Consider the following 14,979-nt stretch of genomic DNA (forward strand, 5'->3'; position numbering starts at 1 on the left):
CAGCTTCCTGACCAGCTTCTAGGCATGGAGGTGTCCAAGGCCACCTTCCCGTTGTTTGTACCCCCAGCAGCGGGCCACCATGTGCTGCATCCTATGACCAGGGCCTCTCCTGTTTCCCAACTGGAAGGTACCAGAAGTTTGAAGGGACCTTAGATTTATCTAAGGCAAGCAGGGGGAAGAAAAGTCGTGTGGACTGTGATGGACAATGGTGTGGGATCTGGAGTCACACGAGAGTTTGAGTCCTCGTTCCTTAACAGTCATCATCACTGGCTCACCACCCCTGTGGCTGCTGTTTCATCAGAAGACAGTTCCTTTGAGGATCAGAAATAATGCAGACACCCCAGGCACGTGGCTCACACCTGTAATCCCACCACTTTGGGAGGCAGAGACAGGAGGATTGCTTGAGCCCAGGAGTTCGAGACCAGCCTGGACATAGTGAGATCTCACATAGTAAGAGCCTGTCTACCAAAAATAAAAAAAATAGTAGCCGAGCGTGATGGCACATGCCTGTGGTTCCAGCTGCTGAGGCGGCTGAGGTGGGAGGATTGCTTGAGCCCTGGAGGTCAACGTTGCAGTGAGCCGTGATTGCACCACTGCACTCCAGCCTGGGTGACAGAACAAGACCCTACCGCAAAAAAAAAAAAAAAAAAAAAAAAAATGTAGACCGTATCTAACACCGCGAGTGTGCGGTGGTCATGCGTGAATGGTGTGATAGCCCCAGCCTCATGCAGCAGCAGCTGGGAGAGGGTCCCTCAGCCTGAGTCCTCCTTTCCTGCCCACCCCTCAGCCTGAGGCCAGGCCACTTCCACCCGCCATGCTCACACGGAGGGTGTGACAGATCCAGTTTGCCCACCCCTCAGCCTGAGGCCAGGCCACTTCCACCCGCCACGCTCACACGGAGGGTGTGACAGATCCGGTTCTCCCACCCTCTCTTAAGCAAGTTTTGCTTTGCTTTAAAAATTAAGATGGTTATTTACCACATTTTTTTGGACAGGTTTGTTGGTGAGAAGGTAGGCCAGAATTTCACCTCCCATAGTGGTCAGGTTCCAGGTTTCTGCTGCTTGCTTGCCAATGGCAATCAGGAGGCTATAGTGGCCCCAGTTGGGCCTGGTTTTTCTCCTCCTTGCTTGTCGGGGCTGGGGGAGCAGGGCCAGAGCTGCAGGATCAGGCCGTGGTTACAGACGGTGATTACAAACATTGGGCCTGAGCCCCAGGAAGCAACTCTCATTCCACAATGGTGGCCTTCCTCCAGGCACTGGGGGCCTCCTCTCTCTTCTGGATCTGCTCAGCTAGAGCTTGAGTGACTGGAATAGAGAGGCAGTGACCCTGGGAAACAGGAGTGAGGAAACTGTTTACTTGGGTTGGGCTCCTGGCAGGGCCTCCGCTTAGTGACTCAAATGCCAATTTACCAAGGCCTTAACAACGATGGCCTCCAGGGATGGAGTGTAGGGAGATGCTTTAAAGAGGTAGGACACCATTGCTGGGCATGGGGCAACTGAGAACTTTGTTACTGGGGGTTCCTGGTTGAAGGGGGAACACCAGGAATAGCCTTTTCATCACTTCTGACTCAGGTATTGGGCAACTGTCCTGGCTGGCCACATGGTCAGTGTCACCTGGTTTACTAATAATCAGGAGCTCCTGGCTCCAGGAATAGGCTGGATTTGGACTTTTCTAACCAGCCCTTTTTAATCCTGGGCCTGGCTTCAGCCTGAAGGCGGGTGGGGAAGCAACCCAGACAGCAGCTGTCCAGTTCTGTCAGTTCTCTTTTGCCTCTAGAACCATCCCTACCTCCAGGATGTTGGCTCCACCAATCAGCTCCCTCCCCCAACTATGGGCACAAACTATAATTAGGAGGCGGGGCTGGCCCTGGCCAGGTTGAGAGGCCTGCAGCCCCAGGCCCCAGGAGCCAGACAGGACACATCCCCCGGGGCTCTTCTACTCTTCCTGGCTCCTCAAGCACCGCCAGTCACATCAAGGCAGCTAACAAACTTGCATGGACCTTTAACTTCCTGCTACTTCTCTTCTGCTTGCTCAGCCACAAATACCCCAGATGGCTTGGGGAGCCCTGCACTCCCTGCCTCGAACTGTTGTTTTTCCCTCCAGGGTGAGTTGTTATGTAAGAGCAATAAAGAGCTGATAACGGTGGCCTGCATTTTATGGAGATTTTACTATGGGTGTATTTTAAATGCATTCTCCAACTGAATATTCAAATTCAAGCCCCTGATAGGGGACCAGGGAAAGAGAAATACTAAGAAGTTTCCTGACCCAGGAAACCCCAGGGTGTACAGCCCCTAAGTGGCCACACTCAACTCAAAACAGGCTTGCCCAGACACTGAGGTCTTTCTGTGCTTCACAACGCACCACTCTCCCCTTTCCCAGACCTGCACTGGGGCGGGGGTGGGGAAGAAGGGGTTACAAGGTCTTCAGACAACCTGCAGGACAGGAGGCTGTAAAGTACAGAAAAAAATTTATTGGAAATCTCTTGAATACATTTTGAAGTGTAGCTCAGTATTTCCAAACAAAGTAGGTTGGAGAGGTTGGAGGAGGAGGAGGGACTCTGACACCTGGAGACAGACAGCTGGTCCCAGCCTGTCCCGGGGGTGCTGCAGGAGTCAGTCTAGGGCTCATTCCTTTCATGGTAGGTCTGAGGGGCAAGGGCCGGCCTTAACAGTTGCTTTACTTCTCCCAGGCTCAGCTCAAAGTCATGGCTGACTCTTCACAGATGGAGCCCTGGTGAAAGGCTGCTGCCACCTGTAGAGGCCAAAGATTGCTGCCTCAGACAATGGCTAGTAGGCCTTTCCATGCAAGGCCTTGGAAAGAGAGCAGTGGCTGAAATATAGGGGCATCAACAACTTAACGAGGGGCCTTCCCCCTTCTCAAAGCTGGGGCCTTCGGGATAAACCTGGGCCTGGGTTCAGCAAGCCACGCATGTGCTCTGGGCCAAAGTCAGGAGGGCCAGTTGGCTGCTGCTAACAGTTCTCTGTGGCAGCAGCAGCATGCAGAGCTCTGGTCCCCTCCAGAGCCTGCTCCAGTCCTCAGAGGTCAGCCTTGTATGTGGGAACAGTGTCACATGCAGTTACTAACAAGCAGTTGAGAGCCACCTGCTCCACTGAAGCACAACTGCTGCCAGTGAGTGCCCCAGGTGGGCCAGGAGGAATGGAGTAGGCCTAGATCTCCTTGGCCAGGACTACTAGCGAGGCTGGGAAAGGACAGATGATAGGTGGGTGAGGCTAGGCACTTGACTTATTCAAGTAACAATACTTGAAGGGTTAAGTCAATCATACGCCCAGCTTTGATTTCTCAACCAGGAGCCAATCCAACTGGTAAACTCCAGGGCAGTGTACAGACCCTGGGATTAGAGGGAGGTGGTAGCTAGGCCCAAGCAGGAGGAAAAGCTCCACAGGACAGCCCCAGGGATCAGGAACAAGTACCCAGGCAGTCAGGGGACACACACAACATCCCCTAACCACTACATGTGGCCACATTTAGCACCCAGGACTTCCTGGGCTGCCGGAATGGAGTCAGTCACTCTGCAAAAGCTGTGGGAGATGTAAGGCTCTCACCAGGAATACGCAGCTATCCAAGGTAAAGCCTTTAGTCAGTTCCAGTGCAGCCACGCTGGGAGGTGACTTTGCCCCCGGCCAGCCCTCTTCTTGGATCTCGCTGTCTGTATGGTGGGAAGATCCTCACAACAGCAGCCCGGATTCTCAATAACCTCTGGAGGAGGAGGTCTCCGTCCCAGGAAGAGCCCTCCGCCTTCTCCAAGTGAAAAACAACTCACCTCAAACATATTTTCTCTATAAAATATCTGGTTTCTCTGAAAGTAATAAATATTTACCATGTTCTGTAACCAAGGAGCAGCAACGGGGGGACAAGAGGAAGAGAACTTTGCTGTGACTCCAAGTGACAAAATCCTAGAGATTCAGGGTTCCATTTTTATTTCCCATGGATCTGAGGACCTGAGCACGGGCAGCCACCAGGGCTGCTCAGACCCTCCCAACCTTCAGGGGTGGGAGTGGCTGGTTTTGGAGTTCTGATCTTGGGCAGGCAGGCCTGTCATATTGCCAGAAATACAGGCACAGGGGCAAGAGAGAGAGGAAGAGGAGAAGAAGATAGCAGGAAGTAAAGGGGACAATGAAGAGAGCTAAGGGACTCCTTCCTTCTTCCTCCTGGCACTGTCTCCTTCCTCTTTCTGCCTCCACACCAATCTCTTGGCCACCAGCTGGAATGTCAAATAGTGGATGGCGACAGCAGGCAGGGAAGGGGCCAGCTGCAAGGCAGGCCCAGGCAGGAGGCCGGCAGCAGGAGGAACAGATGACACCCTTGGGAAGCAGTTGGTGATGGGCAGGGTACACAGATGGCCCTGCTGAGGGCTTTTTCGTACGAAGGGTCTTCCCATCTCCAAGGCCAGCACGTGAGTCTTCTCCAACTGGGCACTGGGCTTGACTGCCGCCACGAAGTCTCCAGGAGGTCCAAGAGTAGGGCCTTCTGGGTCCCCATGGGAGAAGCCAGCCTCCCTCCCACCTGGCTCAGAGCTGGATGAGGGGTGGGAGCAGCTGATGCACGGGAGGCTGCATGTCCCCTGGGGTCACAAAAAGGGGGTGCTGCTGGGACTCGAGGATACTTTTACTGCAGGGTTTCCACAAAGGCATCAAACTCGCGGACATTCTTCTCATGCACAGCCAGCTTCTCTGGTAATGAGTCCTGTACCGGAAAGAGAGGGAAGAGCCGTTTATTCAGGCAGGGCCTTGAAGAGGCAGCCAGCCCAGTCCCCAAGAGGGGAGGGAGCAAGCAAGACAAAGCTCAGCCCTAGCTGGGCCGAGCAAGTGGGAGAACGCAGGGCAGCTGCGTAGGCACAGGGTAGGGAGGCGTATATGCATCAGGGCTTTGCAGGGGCTGGAGGGTTAATGGAACGGCCTTGGCAGTCCAAGTGGCCACACACTTAACAAAAGAGAAAAGGACCACAAGTGCAAGATGATTCAGAAATTAAACATGAAATATCCCTGGCACAGATCTGACACTAGAATAAAACACCAAGTGTACAGCTCTACAAATTAAACAGTTTACAAAAGATTTCTTCACACCCTTTGCTGGGCATCAGGACCCCCCTGGGGGGAATGTGAACCAGGTGGCCCCGCTATACTACTGAGATTCTGACACAGCAGCAGGTCTGTGGTAAGGCCTAGGAATCTGTATTTTTTAATTTTTTTTTTTTTTTGAGACAGAGTCTTGCTCTGTCACCCAGGCTGGAGTGCTGTGGTGCGATCTCAGCTCACTGCAACCTCCGCCTCCCGAGTTCAAGCAATTCTCTGCCTCAGCCTCCCGAGTAGCTGGGATTACAGGCGCCCACCACCACGCCCAGCTAATTTTTTGTATTTTTAGTAGAGACAGGGTTTCACCATGTTGGCCAGGCTGGTCTTGAACTCCTGACCTTGTGATCTGCCTGCCTTAGCCTCCCAAAGTGCTGGGATTACAGGCGTGAGCCACTGCACCTGGCTATTACAGTATTGTTATTACTGGGCATGCTTTTCTCCTTAAAGCAAATCCAGGGCAGCTACCATAGGATTTTAATATCTATTTAGGAGGTGATCATTCCACCTCAAAGAGGGACATCTCCTGGCATGGGGCACCCAAAGTTTGTGGCTTGTGCAGGGCACTCTTCTGCCCCTCAGAGACAGGAAGAGGAAATGCCCTAAGCAGAGATGGGGTCATTATGAACAGTATCAGGACATCTGGTCAAGTGTGAGAACTGCTAGATGACGGAGTGAGCTCTCTGAGGAAAGAGCAAGAACAAAGACACTCAGGACCTCACAATCTCCTCTGCCCAGTACCACTGGCATCTGCCTGGAAAGCTAAATAGCTAATGCAAGGGCTGTCAGAGCAACTTGGCCTAGTGGCATCTGCAAGGAGAAGACGTCAGGCACAGAACAACAGGAGCATGTAAGTAATGCTGAGAATGTGCAGAGAAAGAAGGAACCAAGCTCAAGCAAATTCCAGATAATGACTGCTGGGCACAATGCCAATCTCAAGTGTGACCAAAAGATAATGGTCTAATTATGTCTCTTTCCTACTACAGGGAAGACAGAAGGTGGTAGGCCTCCTAGGCCTTTGGCAAAGGAATGACCATCAAATAAGGATGCACTGTGGTAGAGGAACACGTTTCCATACCAAGTCTTCAGCCATGGACTGTGCTCCAATATCTATGGAGAGGCTGCTCAGCTGAGGTGGGTTCTGAAACTCCCGATAGAAGGTCCCCAGGTCCATCGGAAGAATGTCATCTTTAGAAAAAGCTGGTTTCTTCAAAAACAAGACAGACTCAGTTTAGCTTGCCTTGAACCACAGAGGAGATAAGCTACGAACAAGTCTTTCCTTCTAGCAATTATCAAAAGGTTCTTCTGGGCTTATCTTAGGGAGAGAAATCTTTACACTTTTCTCTTCCAGACTGTTCACTTCTAATGCTGGTGATAATATTCCTCTCCACTAGTTAAGTTTATGTCCCATTCCTTCAAACTCCTTGCCTAGCCACGAATAGGACCTAAGTGGGTATCAGTGGAAAATCTCCATTTAGAGTTGAATTTCATTATGAATTTTAACCAAAGGCATGACACAAAATGCCTTGTTGTTTATTGGCTTCCAAAATGTCTCCCCAGACCAGGCTCCACCTGTCCATCCCTTCTGTCTACACCAGTACATCTGATCCCTATGAAGGAAATCTGGATCAAGTGCAGTAGATGCTTCTAGGTCTAGTTCCCCGGGACAGCAAAGGTCAAGTAAGGTGATGGCGACTTACAAAGTCTATCATAACAAAGTCATCATGGGTATTGCCACTGCTGCCCCCGCTGGAGCCATCTGAGTGCAGGCTGCCCTGGAGAGGAGATTCAGTCTCTGGGGAATCTGGAGGATTCACCTGTTTCATAGCAAGGCAGGGTTAGCGCTGATGCTGTGACCCAGATTCAAGTTACTGTAAACAATCTGAAAATTCTGGGAAGAACTTAATGCTGGCTACAAACCCATAAGCTGAGAGGCCATGGTTAATAGTCTGTGGGGGATTAGTGACTCTGGCCCAGGAAGAACAATGACTACCGCACCATCTACCGGGAACTCGTAATCAACGGTGGGCTCACCATTGGATCGGTATCCTCCAGCTCCAAATTCTTGGGAGCAAACATGGCAAAGGGTATATCCAAACTCGTCAGGGTCACCTGAAGAGACACAGGAGAAAAGCATTCATGGCTTCCCCTCCTGCAGTGTTCATGCTTCCTTCCAGGTTGCCAGAAGCCTAGAGGTCCAGCAAGTTCACACAGCTATGCTGACCATGCTGCCCCTCAGGCTCCTGCCTTGTCAGAGGCTCTCCAAGCTCGCTCACCTCCCTGTCCCCCATCACATACACCCACAGCATAAACAAGGGTTGGGGTCCTGAGGACCCTGGGAATTCAGCTTTGGAAGCCTGATCCACAGTAATGCAGTAATAATGTGCTTCATTGGACCTGCTGAGGAGGAACCTCCTAGTTCAATTCAAATAAGGCCAAGGCAATGACACAGTGTAGTGTTTTTGTACTAAATGGTATCTAGGTCTAGTCTCCCTTTCTTGTAGGAGGCTTTAAAAGGTCACAGAACAATAGTTCTTAACTTATTCTGGAGGGGTGGCACAGGTTATTAATCCTCTTCACAGAAAAATTTACACACACATACAATTTTGCATGCCAGTTCAGTAGTTTCATATATATTAATATCTCAGGTTAAGAAAACTGCCTGTGGGGCCTTACTCTAAGAACTCAGACATTCTCACAGGTGGCAGTGGCAGAAAAATCACCTGGTTAATGGGTTTGTTGACAAAAGCCCCCACTTTTCGGACAAAGATGGTCTCCAACACATCGTGAGGGGAGGCCCGTCCTTCGCTGCTGTTTGATACGGTTTCAGTATCCTCACTGGAGAAGAAAGGTTAAGTTAGTACTCATTCTCAAATCACAGCAGGACGACTTAGTTCTCTACAAATACACCATCTGGTGGGGCCGTGGCCTAGGGCAGGAGTTGGCCCCCACTGGCCCATCAATGGGAGATGGCATTATGTGGTCTGGCTGATGCCACTATTGCCCTGCCTTTTGAGTTGATTGCAGAGGGCTACACTTCCTGGAACTACTAAAATTTCTAGCTTTTCTTCTTCTTTAGTTCCAAATTTGATTCCTTAGCCTGCCAGAGATCTCTTCACCCTTGACAAGTTGCCTGGGCTAAGGTTCTCTGGGCTCCCTGCCATGTTTCCTCCCCTCTCCTCGCCCCTAATCATCCCTCCCTCAACTAAAGGTCTTTGAATGACACATTTAATTTGGCTGTTCCCACTCCCTCCTTCCCCAGCTTTTCAGACTGAAGCTGAGTCCTGCACAGGGGGCCCTAAGCAGCAGCAGTGGGGGCCCATGGCTGTGGCTGCCAAACCAGCAGTCACAGCCCTACAAGCAGCAAGGGTTAGGAAAAGTCCTCTGGCCAAAAACAGGGGTTCAAGGTGGGCAGGAGGATTGTGCAGTCAAGTGGCCCCTGGACTCCAGCCAGCAGACAGGACCTGTACTGTGCAAAGGCTTTTGAGCTCTTATGACCTCCATTTAAGAATTCCCACACAGGGGCCTCTGTCTTTAGCTACTCCTGAACATGTCCCAAGAGTCAAGGCTCAGAAAACTAGAGTGTAAAATGCCTTTAATCATCTAACAGAGGGACAAAAGGCACAGGATGGAAGTTTGAGAAGCCAGGAATGACACAAATTATTTTTCCTGATGGATGGCACACACACACACAAAAACCTTCCTAAATGACTTCCTTCCCACTTTACCGTGGGAATGAAAAAAAAAACCCAGGAATTTCTATCAGGAGAAAGTTCATTTAGAATGTGAGGGGGCAAAGTAATCTCATTATCTCTGGGGCCTTCAAAATCAAGGGAGGGTAGGGCAGGTCAAAATAGCCCATGGCTCCGCAGGGAGAATGAACGCACAGTGGAAAGAAGGGGTGGGGCTCTGGAGTCAGAGAATCTGCTCGCCCTTGTGCCCTGTGAGCTAATTGAGCTCAGGACAGTCACTTAACCCTTCTGAAAGTTTCTCATCTTTAAATAAGCAGGTAACAGTGGTGACTTCTGCAGGGTGGAAATATGAGAACGTTCACTTCCTATCTAATGTCTTTAGGATTTGAGTTTTATAGAATGTATCACGTCGGTAATTAGAAAAGACAAAGATTTACATTTTTTTAAATGAGGAAAACAGTTGTTCCAAAGGCTCTCCATGAGGCTCTGACACAGCAGAAAAAGGAGATCAATCCCAACTACAACACAGACATACTGTGGCCCAGACTTCAGGGCTATGGTCAACACCTTGTTCTGGTCCTTGGGAAACACTAAGGACTGACTCCAAGGATATAAATCTTGGGGTAAGAGGAAAACATCTGACAACCCCTTTACTGGATAAGGGTGACAAGAACCGAGCTCCTGCTGTTTCCTGTTGGTACTGAAGTTCCAGGCCAGCTTCCTGACATCCCAGCAGATATATCAGATTCTTACCAGGGAACTTCAAGGAGTCCACACTTTGTTTTTCTCTTTCTTTTCAAAAAAAATATTTTTGAGGCTGTGCGTGGTGGCTCATGCCTGTAATTCCTCCACTTTGGGAAGTCAAGGTGGAAGGATCACTGGAAGCCAGGAGTTCGAGACCAGCCTAGGTAATATGACGAGACCCCATCTCTACTACAAATACAAAAATTAGCCAGGTGTGGTGGCACGCGCCCGTAATCCCAACTACTCAGGAAGCTGAGGCAGGAAAATCGCTTGAACTCAGGAGGTGGAGGTTGCAATGAGCCATGATTGCACCACTGCACTTCAGCCTAGGCAACAGAGTGAGACTCTGTCTCAAAAAAAAAAAAGGAAAAATAAATTTTTTTGAGAGACAGAGTCTCACTATATTGGCCAGATTAATCTCAAAATCCTGGCCTCAAGCAATCCTCCCACCTTGGTCTCCCAAAGTGCTGGGATTATAGGTGTGAGCCACCACTCCCAGCTAGGAGTCCATGCTTTGGGCTCAAATGCCATGTCCCAGCCAATGCTGAAAGTTACTCTTTACTGATACTAAATAAGCACGTGTGTCAGGGAGCACAGGCCCCTGGCCAGCCTTACCAGAGACAGAGCCAAAATGTGAACTCACCTACTGGAGGGTGTGGCAGCACAGTGGGTTCCGTCAGAAGGGGTGCAGGTTGCCAGTCTCTCCTGGTCAGCCTGGGTACCATGGACAGGCTGGTTGGGAGCAAGGGGTACCCCACCTTCCTTCCCAGGAACCATCAGCTTTGGGGAAAAATGGAAAGAGACAGTGAATCATGGCATGCCAGGCAGGAGGGGAACCTCACATTCTAGCACGATGGCATCTGCTTTTGACTTTTCCATCACCAACGCTGCCACCAAGTGGGCAGCAATCCCTGGATCTTTATCCTCTCTGAAACTCAGTTAATGGAAGAAATGCACGGTAATGACTACAGAGGAAAAAGGAAAGAAGGAAAGGGAGAAAAATCCTGGAAAAGTCTTCTTTCCTTTCTGAAATCTAAGAGGCTCCTTCCTCTCAGAGTCACTTTTGGTCTCTGAAGTTACGAAAGAGTTTTGCTTCAGAATATAGCACTTAGAACATATCCCTCTGCCTTGAGAGACCCCTCAATTGCCTCCGGGCAGGGGAGGCAGCACTGGAAACCCATGGTCCTCCCCATCTTTAAAGATACCTGGTGAAGGTGTGTAGCATTTAAGCCAGCAGCAAACACTACTGGATAAGCCAGGTCAGCTGATCCAACGCCCAGGGCAGCAGGCTGATAGGAAAGGCGAGAGCTTGAGAGCTAAGCAAGAGAAAAACAAAGAGGAGAAAAGGAAAGGCAAGGAAAAAATAGGCAATCCCAGAGCGTGACAAACAAGAGGGCTCAGTAGAGAGATAAGGAATGGCTCCCGCCCACATGCCCACAGTGCAGGGGGCCTGACGTGATAGGGGTTAGGGACAGACGAGGCCATTATTAGAGAAGAAAACACAGACTTGTTTGTACTGGGATTGGGATTCCAAGCTGTGGAGCTTCCCAAAGGCCTCAAATAAGTTCCTTGCTCCCTGTTTTCCCAGGGGCTGAGCTGTTTCAGTGCTAAGCCCAGCAGATGTGTGGAGCACAAGCCTGGGCAGAACTGGTAGCCGAAGTCATCAGGTTCTCCAAAGTCATTCTAGTCTCTCCTTTGTCCTGAGGCCCCTTTGACATAGAAAGTCCTCTTCTCTAATCACACCCTCCATCACCCCTGGGTATGGGAATGTTGCTATTTATATTGAAAAAAGACAGAATACCAGTTGTGATTGTTTATTTAAAAATCTGATATAAATAACTCCATGTATTTTTCATATCAATGGTAGGAGGGGCAGATGAAAATTCCCTATTTTGGGCTGCTGGGCCGTGGCTGTGTGCTATTAAAATCTATTACCAAGCCTCAAAATAATCCCACAGAACCCTTGGGACATTTAAATAACTATACCTTGCAATTTATTCACAATTTTTAAATAAAAGGATGCCATCTGATTATATCCCCTTCTTCCCATTATGGACTCACTTGATGGGAAAAGGCCAGTCCTGCCATGGGGACCCTCAGGGTGTCCATCACCACAGGAGTAGGGGTCTGAAAATGTGCCTTTGTGACAGTAAACACACACTGTGCACAGACACACACAGAGACAGGAGAAACAAAAAAAAAAAAAAAAGAAAAAGAAAAGGGACTTGAGAAAGAAGTGAAGAAACTCTGGAAGGGGCGGTAGCAAGAGAGGCCAGAACCGACACTGGAGTCAGGAGTGAAGCAGGGCAAGGGCATGGGGCTGTCTTTCTAAAGGGACAACTTGGAAGGTTCCTAGAGTGATGTTTATTTCAGGGCATTCCATGTATGCCTGTCTCCCTGATGAGCAGCTAGAAAACAAAGCTGAGGTGAGCTGGCTACAACTTGGCAAAACAGAGAAACTTGAGTCAACCATTAGTCTGTCTCTACTCAAAAAAGACAGGAAGTCAGACAGCAGCTTCCAACAGAAGGGTCTGACTGCAGATGCAAGGTGTGCTGAAGATGAATAAGGATGCGGGGCTTGTATGTTCAACTGAAAGCCGTTTTCAGGAAACCCAGAATCTGCAGGACAATTTCAAACAGCTGAAGGGGTGGCTGGAACTTGAAGAAGCTCAGATGCACGCTTCCTACGTCATTCCAGGGAAGACACGTAGGTGTGCAGGGGTGTGTGTATGCGTTCTTACAGTCCCTGATGGTGTAGGTGAACCTGATGAAGTAAAAAGCTGGGGGCATGTTGAAAACTCTTATGATTTCAAAGCGACTTAAGAGCATAATGATTATGGTCATGATTATTTTGGGTCTTGCTGTTCCTTTTTTTTTTTTTTTGAGACGGAGTCTCGCTCTCTATCGCCCAGGCTGGAGTGCAGTGGTGCGATCTTGGCTCACTGCAAGGTCCACCTCCCGGGTTCACGCCATTCTCCTGCCTCAGCCTCCTGAGTGGCTGAGACTACAGGTGCCCGCCACCACGCCTGGCTAATTTTTTGTATTTTTAGTAGAGATGGGGTTTCACCGTGTTAGCCAGGATGGTCTCGATCTCCTGACCTCGTGATCCACCCACCTCGGCCTCCCAAAGTGCTGGGATTACAGGTGTGAGCCACCGCGCCTGGCCTGTTCCAGTTTTAAACCTGACCGATTAGCTAATTAATGCTTAGAACTAGAGGCAGGACCTTAGGTCACACAGTAGGTTCATTTCTAGACTCAACTCTGTGCCCAAATGGCACAATGATCCTTATACTGTTGGCAAAACCAACAACATCACATTAACATGTATTTACTGGACTCCAGCAAAAGCTCCAATAGAAGTTGCTGAATTGAGTATGCAAGTCACTAAGAAAAATACTACATTATTAACAGGAATAATATTAACAGGAATGAGGAGAAATGATAGCAAATGATTGTCTCTCTACTGCCAAGAGAAATTAGGTTCAAAATTGAGTATTTTTGTACCAAATTGTACCAGCCTTGATCAGAGGTCCCCAGGGAGTAATGACAGGGCTCACTTATGGAGTGCAGACTGTTGATAAGAATTTGGTGTGATCTAGTTTTAAATTGCGATAAGACACAATAAGAGACAGTTACCATTAAAAAGATAACCTTTAGTCACACAGGCATACAAACTTTGATGCAAACACCAGATACAGAAACTACTAAATTTCCATTTACTTTTAGGTTCAACTTTCCATTGCATCAGGGAAACAGACAAACTGATTTGGTTAAGGCCCAGTCTCACCATCCCTCATATCTTGCAAGTTACAACTTTATTATTTATGAATCTATTACTTATAGAACAGAACTGCTTACTGAAATTTAAATTTGACATATCTTTTAGAACAGCTGGGATGAGCTTATAAAGATAAAAAGAAAAATATCAGACATATCTACAACTTAATTACCTAAAAACAACAACAACAACAACAAAAAACCCTGCTTCCATTAATGTGCACTAGGAAGAAAGTAGGTCTTTGTCTGCTTTTTTTGTCAATGCTACTCTGTGTCAGTAAGCATACAAGAAGCTCCCCTGACCAGATCACTGCTGACATTCATGCCTACATATGTTCACGAGAGCAGGGGAATGACAATTCTCAAACCCCCAAACTAAACTGTTTTGGCAACTTTAGAACAAGAATCTCTTTCACCCAAAACAAACTAGAACAATAGAAACAATAGTGATCCATGGATTTTACAACATCAATCACAGACATTAACTCCTGCTTTTGAAACAGATTACAACTGTGAGTTTATTATTTTTTTTGAGACAAGATCTCGCTCTGTCACCCAGGCTGGAGTGCAGTGGTGCGATCTCAGCTCACTACTGCTTCAACCTCCCAGGCTCAGGTGATCCTCCCAGATCAGCGTTCCAAGTAGCTGCAACTACAGGTTTGTACCACCACACCCACTAATTTTTTTATTTTTGGTAGAGACAGGGTTTTACCATGTTGCCCAGGCTGGTCTTGAACTCTTGGGCTCAGGCGATCCTCCCTCCTTCCTTGGCCTCCCGAAGGGCTGGGACTATAGGCATGAGCCACTGAGCCCTGCAGAACTATGACTTTTTTTTTTTTTTTGAGACGGAGTCTCACTCTGTTGCCCAGGCGAGAGTGCAGTGGAGAAATCTTGGCTCACTGCAACCTCTGCCTCCGGGGTTCAAGCAATTCTCCTGCCTCGGCCTCCTGAGTAGCTGGGATTACAGGCACCCACCGCTAGGCCCAGCTAATTTTTTTGTATTTTTAGTAAAGAGGGGGGTTTCACCATGTTGGCAGGCTGGTCTCAAACTCCTGACCTCATGATTTGCCTGCCTTGGCCTCCCAAAGTGCTGAGATTACAGGCGTGAGCCACTGTGCCCGGCAGAACTATGACTTTAATCAAATATCTCCTCCAACAACCAAGGATGGAAAAAATTTTTTCATTTTTGGAATTACAAAAACAGTACTTCGGAGGATGGTTTGAGCCTGGGAGGCGGAGGCTGCAGTGAGCCAAGACTGCGCCACTGCACTCCAGCCTTGGCGACAGAGCCAGACCCTGTCTCAAAACAAAACAAAACAAAAAACACAGAAGGGCTGGGTGTGGGGGCTCAAGCCTGTAATCCCAACACTTTGGGAGGCCAAGGTAGACAGATCACTTGAGTCCAGAAGTTCAAGACCAGCCTGAGCAACATGGCAAAACCCCATCTCTACAGAAAATTCAAAAAATTAGCTGGGCATGGTGGCATATGCCTGTAGTCCCAGATACTCCAGAGGTTTAGGTGGGAGGATCACCTGACCCTGGGAGGTCTAGGCTGCAGTGACCCATGACTGCACCACTGCACTCCAGCCTGAGTAACAGAGTGAGACCCTGTTTCAAATTAAAAAAAAAAAAAGGCCGGGCGCAGTGGCTCACACTTGTAATCCCAGCACTTTGGG

The 14,979-nt window shown here is 48.9% G+C and overlaps 1 protein-coding gene across 50 annotated transcripts in view; it reads right to left on the reverse strand.

Annotated features, from left to right (window-relative positions):
* Window positions 1-2,448: 2,448 nt before the first annotated feature.
* Window positions 2,449-14,979, reverse strand: part of ATG13 (autophagy related 13) — a 58,210-nt gene continuing 45,679 nt past the window's right edge. For 14 of the 50 annotated variants that reach the window (XM_054523600.2, XM_054523601.2, XM_024254405.3 and 11 more), the window contains 6 exons: window positions 10,170-10,306; window positions 7,814-7,928; window positions 7,125-7,202; window positions 6,791-6,907; window positions 6,169-6,297; window positions 2,451-4,704 (listed from right to left, as the gene is read on the reverse strand). In XM_054523600.2, the coding sequence (XP_054379575.1) occupies window positions 4,627-4,704; window positions 6,169-6,297; window positions 6,791-6,907; window positions 7,125-7,202; window positions 7,814-7,928; window positions 10,170-10,306 (654 nt within the window). In that variant the 3' untranslated portion in view covers window positions 2,451-4,626. 50 annotated transcript variants of the gene reach the window in all.

This window comes from Pongo abelii, chromosome 9, assembly GCF_028885655.2.
Source record: "Pongo abelii isolate AG06213 chromosome 9, NHGRI_mPonAbe1-v2.0_pri, whole genome shotgun sequence".
Taxonomy (NCBI): domain Eukaryota; kingdom Metazoa; phylum Chordata; class Mammalia; order Primates; family Hominidae; genus Pongo; species Pongo abelii.